Raw genomic sequence first — 15,053 nt, 5'->3', positions numbered from 1 at the left:
TGCCATAACTCTAGAGTCCCTAATGGTGACTACCATGATGAACATACTTCATGTTGTAATCCTCAGACTTGAAGATTTGTTCCTCAGTAAATAGCCCTGTCATGTCCTGTTTTCTAAACCTCAGTGCCATCAAGTAGGATTAAAAAAAAAATGGTTGTCTTGGAACCAGGTGCAAAGATACATATTAGCTACCTTACTGACCTTGTAGACTGTAGTCCAACATAAAGATGTTTTCCTAATCCTTGATAGAGTAGGGAGCAAATCTCAGCTCATACTAGTTGCACAGCTCCTAACTTCAGGCCACTTGTGTACAATAGCTCATGGGTTTTGCTTTTCTCTTATCACAAAGCATTGCATTCTGCATCAGTAGTGAAACGTAATTAGCCTGGAGCAGCAGCAACCATGGCAACTAAACCCATGATCTGGAAAGTCTCTAATAAGTTAATTTAAGGAGATTCCAAAGATTCCCCATCTACTGTAAAATTGAGAAAAGAAGTATATTAAGCAAAATGACAGGCATGCTTCTACAAAATTAATCATTGAGTCTGGCTAAGTAAAAAGGCTGCTTCTGAAACAGGTCATGATTTATGAGCAGGACTGAGCGTCTGAACAGGGCAGGTATGCACAGCCTGTCCCTTCCTATAGACAACATCATCAGTTTCCTGGAATGGGTTGGAAGAGCACACACAGTTAAGACGCTAGAAGGTTAAACTGCGATGCTTTCAGCTACTGATTACAAAACCCCAGCCTACAGTGGCTCAATTAAAATTGAAGTATCCTGGTGTTTGAGAGACATCTCAGCAGTTAACACATACTGCTCTGGCAGCAGACCCAAGTGTGGTTCCCAGCACCCACATAGGATGGCTCACACTCCCTGTAGCTCCATATACAGAGGATCTGATACCCTCTTCTAACCTCCACTAACACTGCACTCACATGCATAAACCCCACAGACAAATGTGTGCATACACACATAATTGAAATTAAAAGTTTTTTAAAATATGCTATATCTATAACAAAAAATGTAAAGATTAATAGACTCTGGCACTGGTTGGTTTGCACATTTAATAATGAAATGGCCCAGTAGGTAAAGACTCTTTATGCCAAAACTGATGACCACAATTAGAACCCTGGCATACATGTTTATACATGCACATGCACATGTGCACATACATACACAAATAGTTATTATAATAATAGACTATATGTCTTTAAGTGATTTCAAGGACACCATTGTCTTGCTCTCTTATCCGTCTGCCAGCCATACTGGTATTGTTCTCAACTGTAAGAGGAATCCCTGTTGAATATAAGATGGCTGCCAAGAAACTGGACCAGAATGCTTCCTTACCTATGTCCAGTGGGAGAGAGAAGGTTGTTTTTTTTTTGTTTGTTTGTTTTGTTTTGTTTTGTTTTTCTCTCTCCAAAAACCAGAACAACAACCTCCTTGAATCCCATTGATACAAATTAGCTCATTCCTAAACCATTTAGTAATTTATAGGATTATATTAAGATGATCATCCCTCAGTGAGTCATCTGGGGCTGAATGCATGCTGGGGAACCACCACTACAAACTCGTTTATATCTCCTATGTGCTCTCTCTCACAGCTCTCTTTCAATCTCCCTGTCTCTGTCTCGATGTGTCTCTCGTGCATGTGTGTTATCATATATACATACAGTCTCTATGTAATTTATACAGTATACAAACATAGCACTTGTTCTAATGAGGACTTTTACTGCTGTATAACCCATGTACCCACCACATAAAATAAGAGGCAGAACATTTACATTGCCCTAGAAAATTCTTCAATACACTTTATTTTAATACAAGGTTAATTAGGGCCTTGGTATTTTGTTTTGTTTTGTTTTTTTTTTTTTTTTTTTTCTTACCCAGAAGACAAAGAACAGCAATGAAATTAAAAATCTCTGGGAAATTGTCCTTTAATATAACTCTTTCAAAATTGTTTTCTAATTACCACAGTTACTTTAAGAGTATTGATAATCTTCAGGGATTTGAGAAGTTGCTGTTTCCTAAATGCCTGAAGGCTGTGTGTATGCTAACAAGACTGTCACAGGCTTCACTCACCTTCTGTACAGTTTCAGAAATGTAATTTGTCAATCTAAATGCTCCCACAACCACTGAAGTTCAGTTCTTTTTTTCAACCAGTCAATAAATGGGCCAATGAATTAAACAGATATTCTCAAAAGAAGAAATGCAGACACAAATGGCCAGCAAATACTTGAAAAAAATGTTCAATATCCTTAGTCATCAGGAAAATATAAAACTGCTTTGAGATTCCATGTCACCACAGTCAAAATGGCATTGAAATAGGAAATGAGAATAGGCAAGGTAGCTCCTGAATAAATAAGCCTGAAGCTCAGAATTTCATCCTTGGAACTCACATGTGAAGCGCGCGCGCACAACATCATGCACACACACACACACACACACACACACACACACACACACACACACCAGATAGATGACAAATGGATGGATGGGTGGGTGTGTGGGTGGGTGGGTGGATGGATGGATGGATGGAAAAAATATTTTTAAGCAATGACATCAAATGCTGGAGGAGTTATGAAAAACTAATATTCATTGCTTCCACAGCCATGACAGAAATCAGTATGCAGACTCCTCAAAACATTGAAACTGCCATATGACCCAATGATGCCACTCTAGGCACTGTAATGAAAGGATGCTACAGTATACCACAGAATTCCTTGCAGATCCTTGTTTATAGATGCCTTTTTCATAATCACCAAGAAACAGAACCAAGAAAGATATGGTACAGGTCTGGAGAGGTAGCTCCAGTTAAGAATACTGGGTGCTCTTCCAGATGACCCAGGTTTGAGTCCTAGCAACCACTCACTGTATCTCCAGTGTCCTCCTCTGGCCTCTGCAGGCAGTGCACATACATAGTGCATGCAGAACACCTATCCACATAAAATGATGAATAAGTATTTTAATGTGGTACAGACACATGATGAAATTTTATGTAGCTACAAAGAAAAAATGAAATCATTACATTTGCAGGAAAGTAATGCAACTGGAAATCATTATAAGCAGAATAAACCAAACATGGAAGAACCTAGATTTAAAACTTTGGTACCTGCACTATGGGGAGGTCACAAAGCTAGAAAGGAGATCATAATGTAGGGGAGGGGCAAGGAAAATGGGATGTTGAAGGCAGGGAAGCACATATACTAATAAAGCAGAATTTGGAAGTAACTAGAAGAAGAAAAGGAACCAACCAGAGGCGGGACAGAGCATGGGAGACAGCTAAGGAGAAAGATGAGTGAGAACAAAGTATACAAGGTGCCATGATGAGACGCATCACTTTGCATACAGACCCTAAAATTTAACTTTGAAAACAAGAAAAGGGAATCTAGCCTAGATAACACTGTGAAGTAATCCTTTGCTCAGAAGTCCCCACTGGGTATTTATTTATCTTTCAAGTTTCTACAAAACTAAGCTGAGAGCAGCTCTGCAGTCCCATTACTAGAAATTGGAAGTGGTCAGGAAAAAAATTTTATTGCCTCATTTCATCCATTGAGAATACCTTAAGTTTTTTTTTTTTCCTCAAAAACACTGAGGGTATATGTAGTAAAATAGCTCTGAATAAATTTAATTTTTGTTTTTCATTACTTTCTATTACTTTCTTCTGTCAATAGTCCTGTAAGATTTAGGTTCTACCAAAAGTACTCAGATATGCAGTGGGCAATTGACAATTTCTACCTTGGCCCTGGATGCTTGGACAACTGTCGAGGCCACGGAGACTGCCTGAAGGAACAGTGCATCTGTGATCCAGGATACTCAGGACCAAACTGCTACCTAACTCACACACTGAAGGTACTGCTGCACCCTCCACTGACGGGCTGTCAGTGGAGTTTTCATATATGAGACCAGTTTTCATATATGAGACTAGTAATCTGTAGCACGGGTGTGTGTCGCTGCCCCTGTTTGTCTGTCTCTGCCGTTCCCCCTGCAGCACCTTGCTTGTCTGGCCTAAACTGGCTGTGTACCAGGCTGGCCTCAAACTCAGACTTTGTTTCTCAAGTGCTGTGACTAAAGGCAGGTGCCGCTATGCCCAGCTTTTTTCTTTAAAAAAGCATTCAGTTTAAAGTAAATATTTATCCTTTCTTAAAGATCCTACTTTTTAAATTGATACAAAGAAGGAAGATACTATTATTCTTATCAAATGAAGCAAATATTATAGATAGCCCCACAGACAAAATTTTCAAGCATGCTTTTAAACACCACTTGAACTTTTTTCCAGAAAATTCTATGACCTAATTTATTAACTACTGAAATGTGGCTGCATATTAAATGATAGGATTATCATTTTTGACACATTAACTGTTATATTCAATATGTAAAGTAAATGCAGTTTCTGAACACAGTTGCCAAATGTGTTTTATTTCTGTAAATAAATAATAGAGTATTACATTATTTTAATAACACAGAAATAAATGCCTCAGCTAAAGCGGTACAACTGCCAGACCTAGTGGCTCCCACCTGTGATCCTGGACTATGCAGTGAGTTCCAGGCCAGTCTGAATTATAATAGGAGATCCTATCTCAAAATAAAAGTACACATAGTTGAAACCTAGCAAATATTGAAAATGAAATGTGAAGACAGCACTCATTTTTGTGACTTGCTGTGAACATTCAGGTTTCATTAGTATCTCTTGGATATGAAAGCATACAAGCCTGCTTTGTGACCTGCAGTTCAGGCCTCTAATGAGAGCATGCGCAGTTAGCTGGGCATTCCTGGCTTGTGCTCTTACATATGGACATTCACTTATAAGAATTGTGCTCATTTTCTCACCATTAGTGAAGTAAAGTGAGACTGGCTTGTGTTTACATGCCTTTAATTATAGGGCTTGATTGTTCTAAGCTTGAGCAAATGAGACTTTACTGAAATCATTTAACTACACAAAATAGAACTCTCCTAAAGAACTGGGGGAATGTAAATAGAAATGCATACAGAGATTGTTTACACTACAATGCAACTCTATGTCCCCTAATCATAAGATAAAATTATGTCACTTCCCTTCTCTGGATAATATAAAATTTCAGAGCTTGAAAGTCAATGCATAAAAAATACTATTTATGTGTTTGGTTTTAGGTGTTATGTTTCGAGGGTCACTGGATTATTTTATTTCTTTGAACAGAAAAATAATCTCATGATTCTAGCCATTAAGTTACTCTGATTTTGCATTTATTAACATTATATTAAAAGATAATGATATATTGGACCATGAATCTACATTTTAATGTGTATTAGGATAAAAGTTTACATTTTATAATTTAAAAAATAAAAGTCTTAAATTTTACATAATCAGTTTAAATTATCTTCAATATACAGTAGAAAGTAAAATTATGAACATACTCTAATGGCTTTCAAACATATATTCGAGAAAACTCTGAAATCAGAGGTTTTAAATCCAAGCAAGTTTATCAGGTACATTACCACGTTTCTGACTGAAACTGTCACCTTTAACCCCACCCCCACTTAACCTCCCCAGACTTTCCTAAAGGAGCGCTTTGACAGTGAAGAAATCAAGCCTGACTTATGGATGTCCTTAGAAGGTGGAAGTACTTGTACCGACTGTGGGGTTCTCGCCGAAGACACCGCACTCTACTTTGGGGGGTCTACTGTGAGACAAGCCATTACTCAAGACTTAGACCTCAGAGGTGCAAAGTAAGTCACATTTTCTCATTTCTATCCCAACTTCACAAGTGGACACCAGAGGGTGAACACCTATAGACATTGTTATTCAGGACTTGAGTGGCATCTTTGCTTTAGTCCATCATTCTGACAAAGATTGTGCCTTCACTTAGATTCTTGCAATACTGGGGACGCATTGGCAGTGAGAACAACATGACCTCTTGCCATCGGCCCATCTGCCGGAAGGAAGGCGTACTGCTGGATTACTCCAAGGATGGAGGTGTGTTTCATGGTTGGCGACGTCTGGGAGTGCATGCCCACACTCTGTCCAGCACCCCTCAGAAACATCTCCGCAGAGCAACATGTCTTGCTTGTGTCACATGTCCTACTCATAAGGCTGATTTTAGGCAAAATCTGCCCTCCCACAAGGGATTGAGAGAGAGTCCCCATTAAAAATTAAAGGGTCTTAATAGAATCTGTATTTTTATTTATTCTTTGAAATACATGTATATAGTGTGTCTTTATCATATCCACAACCCATCTCTCCCCGTCCAACGTCCCCCAGATGCTTTCTAATACATCTTTCTCCCAGGTAACTCCATGTCCTCTTTTAAAATAGAATTTTTGTAAGAGAATTTAAAAAAAACAAATTTTGAATGATTCTCTGAGTAAAATATGATTTCAAAAGAATCCTAGGCCTGACAAAGTGATATACTCCTTTAATTCCGTATGTGAGTTTGAGGCCAACCTAGTCTACATAGTGAGTTCTAAGACAGCCAATGCTACTTAGTGAGACTCTGTCTAAAAAAAAAAAAAAAAATCTAAAACACTTTTGTGTCAATAATAACATAAATACCACAGCGACAAGAAAAACTCACCAAAAATATCCTGAATTCATGACACTATGTTAATAAAATTCTGTTTTCTTATTTTGAAGTAACTATCAGGCCATTAATACCATGGGATAGTTGAGGAAAGTTGCTTTAAGGGCTGGAGAGATGACTAAGTATTTAAAAGCACTACTTGCCAGAGGACCAAGGTTTGATTCCCAGCACCCACACGGTGGCTCACAATCATTTCAGGGGATCCAACACTTCTCTTCTGACCTCAGTGGGCATCAGGCACACAAGTGGCATACTTTCATACATACAAGCAAGCAAAACACTCTCACACACAAAATCAAAATAAGTAAACCTATAAAATAAAGTAACTTAACAAGGTCATTGATATAAAAGCAATTCTAACTGAGAACAATTAGAAATAAGTTTTCTTAAAAGAAAATATGTCTTAGCAGCCAGATATCAACTATTTCAGCCTAGTCACATTTTTTTATTATTTTTACTTTATATATAGATCCCAGTTCCCTCTCCCTCCCTTTTTTCCTTCTCTCCCACCCTCCCATGCCCCCTGACCACCCTCTCCTCCCATCCCCCCCCCACTTTACATGTAGGGTGATGCCTTTCAGGAGGGGTCATCTAAATCTGTCAAGTCATTTGGAGTAGGGACTACAGCCTAGTCACATTTTTCCCACAGTCCTGTCAAACAATAAGGACAACTTTTTATCAGTCCAAATAATTACATAATTCATAGGATTATAATAGCTATATCTTTACATCTAGAAGCTACTGACCAGAAGCATGAATATATCTTTTTTCTTTTTCTTTAGAAATAATGACTATTAAGGATCTAAAGGAGTTTTAAAGACAGATTTTGTATTTTACTTCGGTATGTTTACATTGACCAAGTATGTCTAAATACCCTCACATTATGATCAGTTTGTGTTGCAGCTGTCAACAAATTTAGTTTTCTCTGCCTGGATAAAGATCTCTTTGGGAAGCTTATAGAATTCACAATATGCTGCTGGTTTGTGGGTTGTTTCCAGATTTTACTGTGAGGATAATTTTGTTTTTATAGGAATTACTTGGACGTTGCTTCATGAGATGGATTTCCAGAAATATATTTCTGTGAGACATGACTACATCCTCCTTCCTGAGGATGCCCTCACTAATACAACTCGGCTTCGCTGGTGGCAGCCTTTCGTAATCAGCAACGGGATTGTGGTTTCCGGGGTGGAGCGTGCACAGTGGGCACTGGACAACATTCTAATTGGTGGAGCAGAAATCAATCCAAGCCAACTGGTAGACACGTTTGATGATGGTAAGAAGAAACTCAAACAGCATCCTCTATGTCAGCTGTCTATGCAGGTGTCAAATGGTCATTTCATCGTGAGCATGTACAGGATCTAGTACACACTGCTCAACCTGTGTCTGCTGTTGTCAGGCCCTGCAGTTTATAAGTCTCCAAAGTTGGTCACTTGATGAACTGTCAATTCAGAATTTGATGAATATTGCTAAATACAAAATGTTCTCTTTATAATTTGGGATTGCAATACCCTGAATATTTTAGTCCTTTTAGTAATCTCTGTACCATAGAATGCATACTGCAGATGCCTAGGAGGAAGTAGAATTTCTACTCAGAAAACCAGTTTCCCTTTTATAGCAAAGTGATCATTCTAGCAGCCTTCAGTAGTTTTGCCCTAAGTTTGGGCTCTCACCTGGGATTTATATATTAAGACAGTTGGATAAAATAAATAACTGCACTCAGTAGTAAATACAAAATAATTGAACATTGAATATCTTAATTGGAGAAAAATAACCTACACCATTTTTTCTCACTTTTATAACAGAAGGCTCTTCCCATGAAGAAAACTGGAGTTTTTACCCTAATGCAGTAAGGACAGCAGGATTCTGTGGCAATCCATCCTTCCACCTCTACTGGCCAAATAAAAAGAAGGACAAGACCCACAATGCTCTCTCCTCGCGTGAGCTCATCATACAGCCAGGATACATGATGCAATTTAAAGTAAGGAAAGATGACACAGAAAGTGGCAGCTTCTATGTGGGCTGTAGGATAAGGGATTTGTTTTGACAACTACAGACAAATGATTGATTTCATCCATTAAAAGATACTGTAATTTGTGATAACATTTTACAGAGGCCTTTCTTCAAGTATGGTTATTGGAGCATAGATAAAAATCTGTGAAGATGCTAAGATACAGCAAGAAATATATCTGTGTTATAGCTCATATATTCATCTGCCAAGATGAAAAGCTTAAGGCAGTGCCCGGAACTCTCCATAGCTCTCCTGTGTCACACCGCTCCTCTTCCCTGCGGCCTTCATTAAGTGTTTGCCTCTCCAGCCATTCTGTTTCAGTTTGTTTTTCAATGTTCCTTTGTCCCCACATCACAAACCTGTACATTCACCCAGATGCAGCTCCCAAAGCCTCAGAGAATTAGACAATTTTTAAATCTTTTATCTTGCATAGGTTAGGAAGGAAGATATAGGCAAGCAATAGTAGACACTCCTGAAAATGATAAAGCCATGGCAACTGTGCTCTCTCTCTCCCTCTCTCTCTCTCTCCTATGCCGAACACACTTCGTAAAGTTATTTCAGAAAAGCATTTAGTTATTAGATCATTTTATAAGCATCAGTTATTCTAAATGACCTTGTTTTAAAAGATGGGCTAGCGACCTTATTAGTGAAAATTAGAGTGTTTCTTCTTTTTTTCTTGTCTCTATGCTAGAGATGAACTGGCCTTTGCAATGTTACCACATCCTAAGAAAATGTTCAGCTTTCGTGACATGAAGGATCATATCCCAAGGTCATATTTAGTGCCAATTCCACAGCAGCATGACTCCAATCCATGTCCTTTGAGAGTCAAAGTTTTCCATCCTTGTTTCCACTCTCATCAACATTGTGTCATCCTTGGATGGTTCTGTGAACTCAGAACTGAAGGACACTGTAGTTTTTTCTTCAAACAAATCAACTTACTTAAAATAAAAGGGGGTATGAGAGGTGGTTCAGCAATTAAGAATGCTTGTTGCCCTCCTAAAAGCCCTAAGTTTAGTTCTCAACATCATGTCAGGCAACTCACAGCCACGGCAACTCCATCTCCAGGGGATCCAATGCTTCTGACCTCCACGGGCACCTGCAATCACATGTGTACACTCCCTGCCCCATCTCATACATGCACATACAAATAAAACAAACTTTTAGTGAAAGTAAATATGTCCCCTGAAATTTAGGTTGTCACAGACTCTATGTACCCAAGTCAGCAGTCACTGTCCCCACCTCATCTTTCCTGAACTATTCAATACTGGGTCCTTGGAGACGCTCTGTCTCCATGGTCTGGTTTTTATCACCTTTTGTCGTTTTCTTCCCTCCACCTCCAGGGATCAGCATTATCAGTGCATCTCAGATTCCTTCTCTCTGTTACATTTGGTCACTCAGAATTTTATACAATCTTCTGGCTTGGAACATACATTGAAAAACAAGTCTCAAATCTGGACACCTAACTAACCTCAACTGGCTCACTAACAGCTCTATCTTATATTATTAGCATGTTTAAGTTACACTATTCATTTATGTATTTGGGGTGTGTGCATGCGCCTATGTATGGGCACATGCATGCCATGGTGCCCATGTGGAGGACAAAGGTCAGTGGACAACGTGAGTCAGTTCCCGCCCTCCATCATGTGACCCCAGGATCAAATTCAGGTCATCAGGCTTAACTACCAGTCCCTTTACCACATCCAGCCACTAACTGTGTTTTTAGTAGTTTCTACACACTTTTGGCTTGCACGTGAGCACTTCAGTTTAGTATGTGTCATGGTGAAGTAAGCATCTTCCATCCTGCACCAACTCTTCTAATTACCCTGTCTCTGTTGACAGCATCACCTTGCACTAAACAGCTTTAATGTCTTAAATTTTCACTTTCCATGTGTCACTTCCTGTGCCCTCTAATTCTACCTCCCTGTGTTCTTCTCCAGGCCCATTAGATCTTCTCTGCACTTCTCTGTCCGTTCATATCCACCCCACCCAGCCATATCACTTCCTGTCTGTCTGCACAGACCTCCAGCCCTCTGTGGTTGACTAGTGGCTAATTCTGTCCTCTGATCTTCAGGCTAGCTTCCTTTGTTAGAGTGCAAACAAGTTGTCACCACAGAACCCCAGTCCCTCCTATCCTAACTTTGATGTCAAAGTCAGATTAGCTTTATGTAGCATAGCTCTTGGTCCACCATTCCACTCCTCAGGCCTCAGCAGCACTTTGTTCTTAGCAAGTTAAAGTCATACTAACTTCCCCTAATACCAGCAGTTAAATAAGACTTTTTGATTAAATCAACAATTAGAACTTACATTTGAGTCACCAAATTTTATAGCATTTGCATCATTAATGGTTTAAATATTTAATTACAGATAATACTGAAAAGGAGAAACAGCAATATGAATTGCTGTTAAAGTAATTAAATCCGTTGATTTCACTTCCAAATAAAAACTTAATAGCATCCATCTGAGAAGTGAAGATGTCAGCGGGCATGTTTTGCATTAGATATTTTCAATTTCTTTCCATAAATTCTCTTCATAATATTTTTAGCCAATTTAGCTTATCTAACTTTATGTAATATGATATATTAGTTAAATTAGTAGAGATAATACCTTAAAATCCTTAATTTTCTAGTTCTTTGAAAACTGCATGTCTTAACAGCTCTGGGAATGAATTCTCTGTGCACTGGCAGACTGCTTGTAAACCCGGCCGGCTCTGAGTATTTGATTCCCATTAGAGTTCTAATGTTGAGAAGCAGAATTTCTGATTAGTCATATTGGATGTGGTTTAGTCTAGCCTGTATATTGATTTCCTCTGTTTGTTTTAGATTGTGGTTGGTTGTGAAGCCACTTCTTGTGGTGATCCTCATTCTGTGATGTTAGAGTACACTAAGGATGCAAGGTTAGTGAAATTATTTTACATTTCTTCAAATATGTGTCTAACGTTGAGGTAGCTACTTACAAAGAAGAAATTTTGTGGGTTGAAAACAATTTTCTGTATTGAAAGCTTTTAGGGGGTTAGGGCTCCTGTAACCCCAGGACTAGGTAGACTGAAGCATCCTGGCACAGCCAGGGAGGTCCTGTCAGCTCCTGTGTATGTTCAAATGAACACACTAGCATAAAGTTTACCTATATGTCTTCAAAGTTTTCTTTCAAACTAAAAAAAAAAAAAAAAAAAAAAAAAAAAAAAGTTAGTTTTTATACTGGGCAGCTGCTAAGAAGCATTACATTTAAAAATAAGTAAGATAAAAGTTGCTCTTGTAGAAGTATTGTGATCACATTGCTCGTTTTCATCCAGCCCCCAGAAAAACTGACCCCTGAAACACATCAGCACTGGGGAATGGAGCATGACATGGACTTTGAAAACTTAATTATATTATGCTGTCAATTGGTTCTAAGTATTCATTCTTACACATGCTATCATTTTAATTTGTTGTCTGCGAATACATTAATATAGTTTTAAATAGTTAACACACATCTAATGAGAGTTATTTTACTATTTTTGTTTTATTTATCCTATGAGAATTTCACATCTATATACAATGTATTTTTTATCATATCTACCCACTCTCCCCCTTCCAGCATCTTCCATGACACAGCCCCTACAGCCCTTCCCAAATTTATAATATTTTCTTCTTCTCTTTTATAACCTACTCATTCCTATAAGAGCTGTTCATATGTGCATGAATGTAGGGCCATCCACTGGCATATGGCTAATCTATAAGAGCTTTTGTTTTTGTTTGTTTTGATGTGGTTCTTTCTTATTTTTTTAAAAAAAGTGTTTTAATTGAAATAGAATAAGATCACTTTCCCTGATCCCTTTCTTCTCTACAACCCCTCCCATGAAGTATTTGAAGGGGGAAATAGCTTTTATTTTTTAAATAATGTATTTTTAAATTAGAATATAATGACATCATTTCTCCCATTCCATTTCCTTCTTCCCATCCCTCACACCCTCTCAAATTCATGAACTCTTTTTCTTTCATTTTTATTATTACAGACACGTATAAGTTCATAGATACACAAATAAAACATGCTGAGTTCGTTTAATGTCACTTGTATGTATATAACTTCAGGGTTATTTTTAAATTATTTTCAGTAATTCAGTGGTCTGCAATTACATGTGATTTTAAAAGAGGAAATTCTAAATAAATAAATCTTTAGAGAGGGGTAGCTGGAGAGATGATTCAGCAGCTAGGAACACTGGCTGCCCTTACAAATCTCACAGGTTCGGTTCCCAGCACTCGCTTGCTCAGTCCCAGGAGATCTGATTGCCTCTTCTAGCCTCTGCAGGAACCGCACACATGTGATGCATATGCATACATGCAGGCAAACATTCATACACATAAATTAGAAATAGATCTTTTTAAAACAAGGAAATTTACATACAAATCATTTAATCCTTATCGCACAGCATTGCCTTTTGACTCGTCTGAGTACCAATCACATGTTCCTCCGACTTGGCTGACACATTGACCACATGTTCCTTTTGACTTGTCTGATGCAACCCTTTGCATTGCTACAGATCTGACTCCTGGCAGCTCGTGCAGACCCAGTGCCTGCCCTCCTCTTCCAACAGCATTGGCTGTTCCCCCTTCCAGTTCCATGAAGCCACCATTTATAATGCTGTCAACACCTCAAGCTGGAAGAGGGTCACCATCCAGCTACCAGACCATGTCTCCTCCAGGTGGGTCACCTGCAGAGGGAAGCTAGTGGGACTATCAGGCAGCCTCTACAGCAGTGGTTCTCAACCTCCCTAATGCCATGACCCCTTCATATGATTCCTCACATTGGGGTGACTCCAACCATAAAATTATTTTAATTGCTACTTCCTAACTATAAATTTGCTACTCTTATGAACTGTAAATATCTATAATTTTTATGGTCTTGAGTGACCCCTGTGAAGGGTCATCATTCAACCCCCACAGGGGTCATGAACCACAGATTGAGAATCACTGTTCTACAGTCATGCAGGAAAATGGGAACAGAGTTTTAGCTGCAGCCTGAAGACCCTTTCCTCTCCTTGCCATTTTGCATCCCAAGTGGGGGGGGAAAGGAACATATCTGTAAATTATTCAAAGAGCTCAGATTTTCTTTTAACCACATAACATCCATATGCAACACTCACCCACACACACTGAATGGCAGATCCTACAGAGACTAGAGTTGGGGCCAGCTCTGCCCTAGCATTATGCCCTGCCAAAGGCTGTGCTGCTCATGCAGACATGCATGCCTCCTGGTTGCCAGGTTACAGATAGCTGAAGATAATTAGGACAGTGTGTGTGATCTTCCCAGAGCAGCAGTCATTTCACTGAACAACTTAGAAAATGATACATTGTGTGTGTGTGTGTGTGTGTGTGTGTGTTTACATGTGTGTGTGTAGATAGATAGATAGATACACACATATACATATATATATACATGTGTATACACACACACACACACATATATATATGAATGAAAATTCTCACAAAAATTGAATAGAAGGAACAACACTGAAGAGTGACTGCTGGCTTCCACACACATTGCATGCAAGCATACACATGCATTTGTACCTATATACAGTTGCGCATGTATATACATAGGCAAGAGAAGAGAAAAACTTAGAGAAGATACAGCTTTCAGAAATGTACGTGAGGATGCATGCCCAACTCTGGAGGATGAGTCAACTCTCTGCTTTTGGGTGCTTACCTCAGATCCTATTCCAATAGGCAGAGGCTGGACAAGATTGGCACAGTAACAGCTGGTTAACTATCTTTGTTCTCCTTGGGTCTCTCAGTGCCACACAGTTCCGCTGGATCCAGAAAGGGGAAGAAACTGAGAAGCAAAGCTGGGCCATCGACCATGTGTATATTGGAGAGGCCTGTCCCAAGCTCTGCAGTGGGCATGGCTACTGCACCACCGGTGCTGTCTGCATCTGTGATGAAAGCTTCCAAGGTCTGAACCCTGGGCTGCTCCTGTGCTGTGGGCTCCTTGTCTTACATTCACAGGAAGTACACTAGAAAATGGATGGAAAAGCCAGTCTCAGAGGTGTGAGCTGGCTCAGAGGTGTGAGGTTAACAGCCTTTGACTACTGAGTTACCATATTTTAAATGAATTCTCAGGCTTGAGCTGTGCCACTGTACCACTCAAGAAAGAAAGAAAAGAAAACTCAATCACACAACCAAATTCATTTCTACTGTTTGAGCTTCCAGCCACTGAATGTGTTTGGGCAGCCTCTCACATGGTAGGAAAATGCCTGCCAGTCCTGCTTTCCTTCCACCCAAACTTTTCAATAGGTTCCAACCTGGGCCATTGCATGCTTATTCTATCCTAATGATTGCCACTCAGCAGAGCTGAGAAATCTTGGGTCTTTACACTGCCTTGATTTTACTGTTTGCATAGACTATCCCCATTCTCTAAAGTCAGTTAGAATTTATGATAGCCCTGTAAGTTGCCTGTGGCCAAGATGACCATTAACACTCAATAAATAAGGAAACTAAGACTTAAGAGGCTA

At 39.1% G+C, this 15,053-nt stretch overlaps 1 protein-coding gene across 1 annotated transcript in view; it reads left to right on the top strand.

Moving 5' to 3' along the window:
* The window catches only part of Reln (reelin), a 420,372-nt gene that overhangs the window by 392,409 nt on the left and 12,910 nt on the right, over window positions 1–15,053 (top strand). The window contains exons 53-60 of the mRNA XM_051174802.1: window positions 3,676–3,853; window positions 5,532–5,707; window positions 5,848–5,954; window positions 7,589–7,831; window positions 8,361–8,536; window positions 11,386–11,459; window positions 13,083–13,244; window positions 14,337–14,494. Coding sequence (XP_051030759.1) covers window positions 3,676–3,853; window positions 5,532–5,707; window positions 5,848–5,954; window positions 7,589–7,831; window positions 8,361–8,536; window positions 11,386–11,459; window positions 13,083–13,244; window positions 14,337–14,494 — 1,274 coding nt within the window. The remainder of the gene's footprint in view (window positions 1–3,675; window positions 3,854–5,531; window positions 5,708–5,847; window positions 5,955–7,588; window positions 7,832–8,360; window positions 8,537–11,385; window positions 11,460–13,082; window positions 13,245–14,336; window positions 14,495–15,053) is intronic.

The sequence above is a fragment of the Phodopus roborovskii genome, unplaced genomic scaffold (assembly GCF_943737965.1).
Source record: "Phodopus roborovskii unplaced genomic scaffold, PHOROB, whole genome shotgun sequence".
Classification (NCBI taxonomy): Eukaryota; Metazoa; Chordata; class Mammalia; order Rodentia; family Cricetidae; genus Phodopus; species Phodopus roborovskii.
This window is presented reverse-complemented; position numbering and strand designations above follow the sequence as displayed.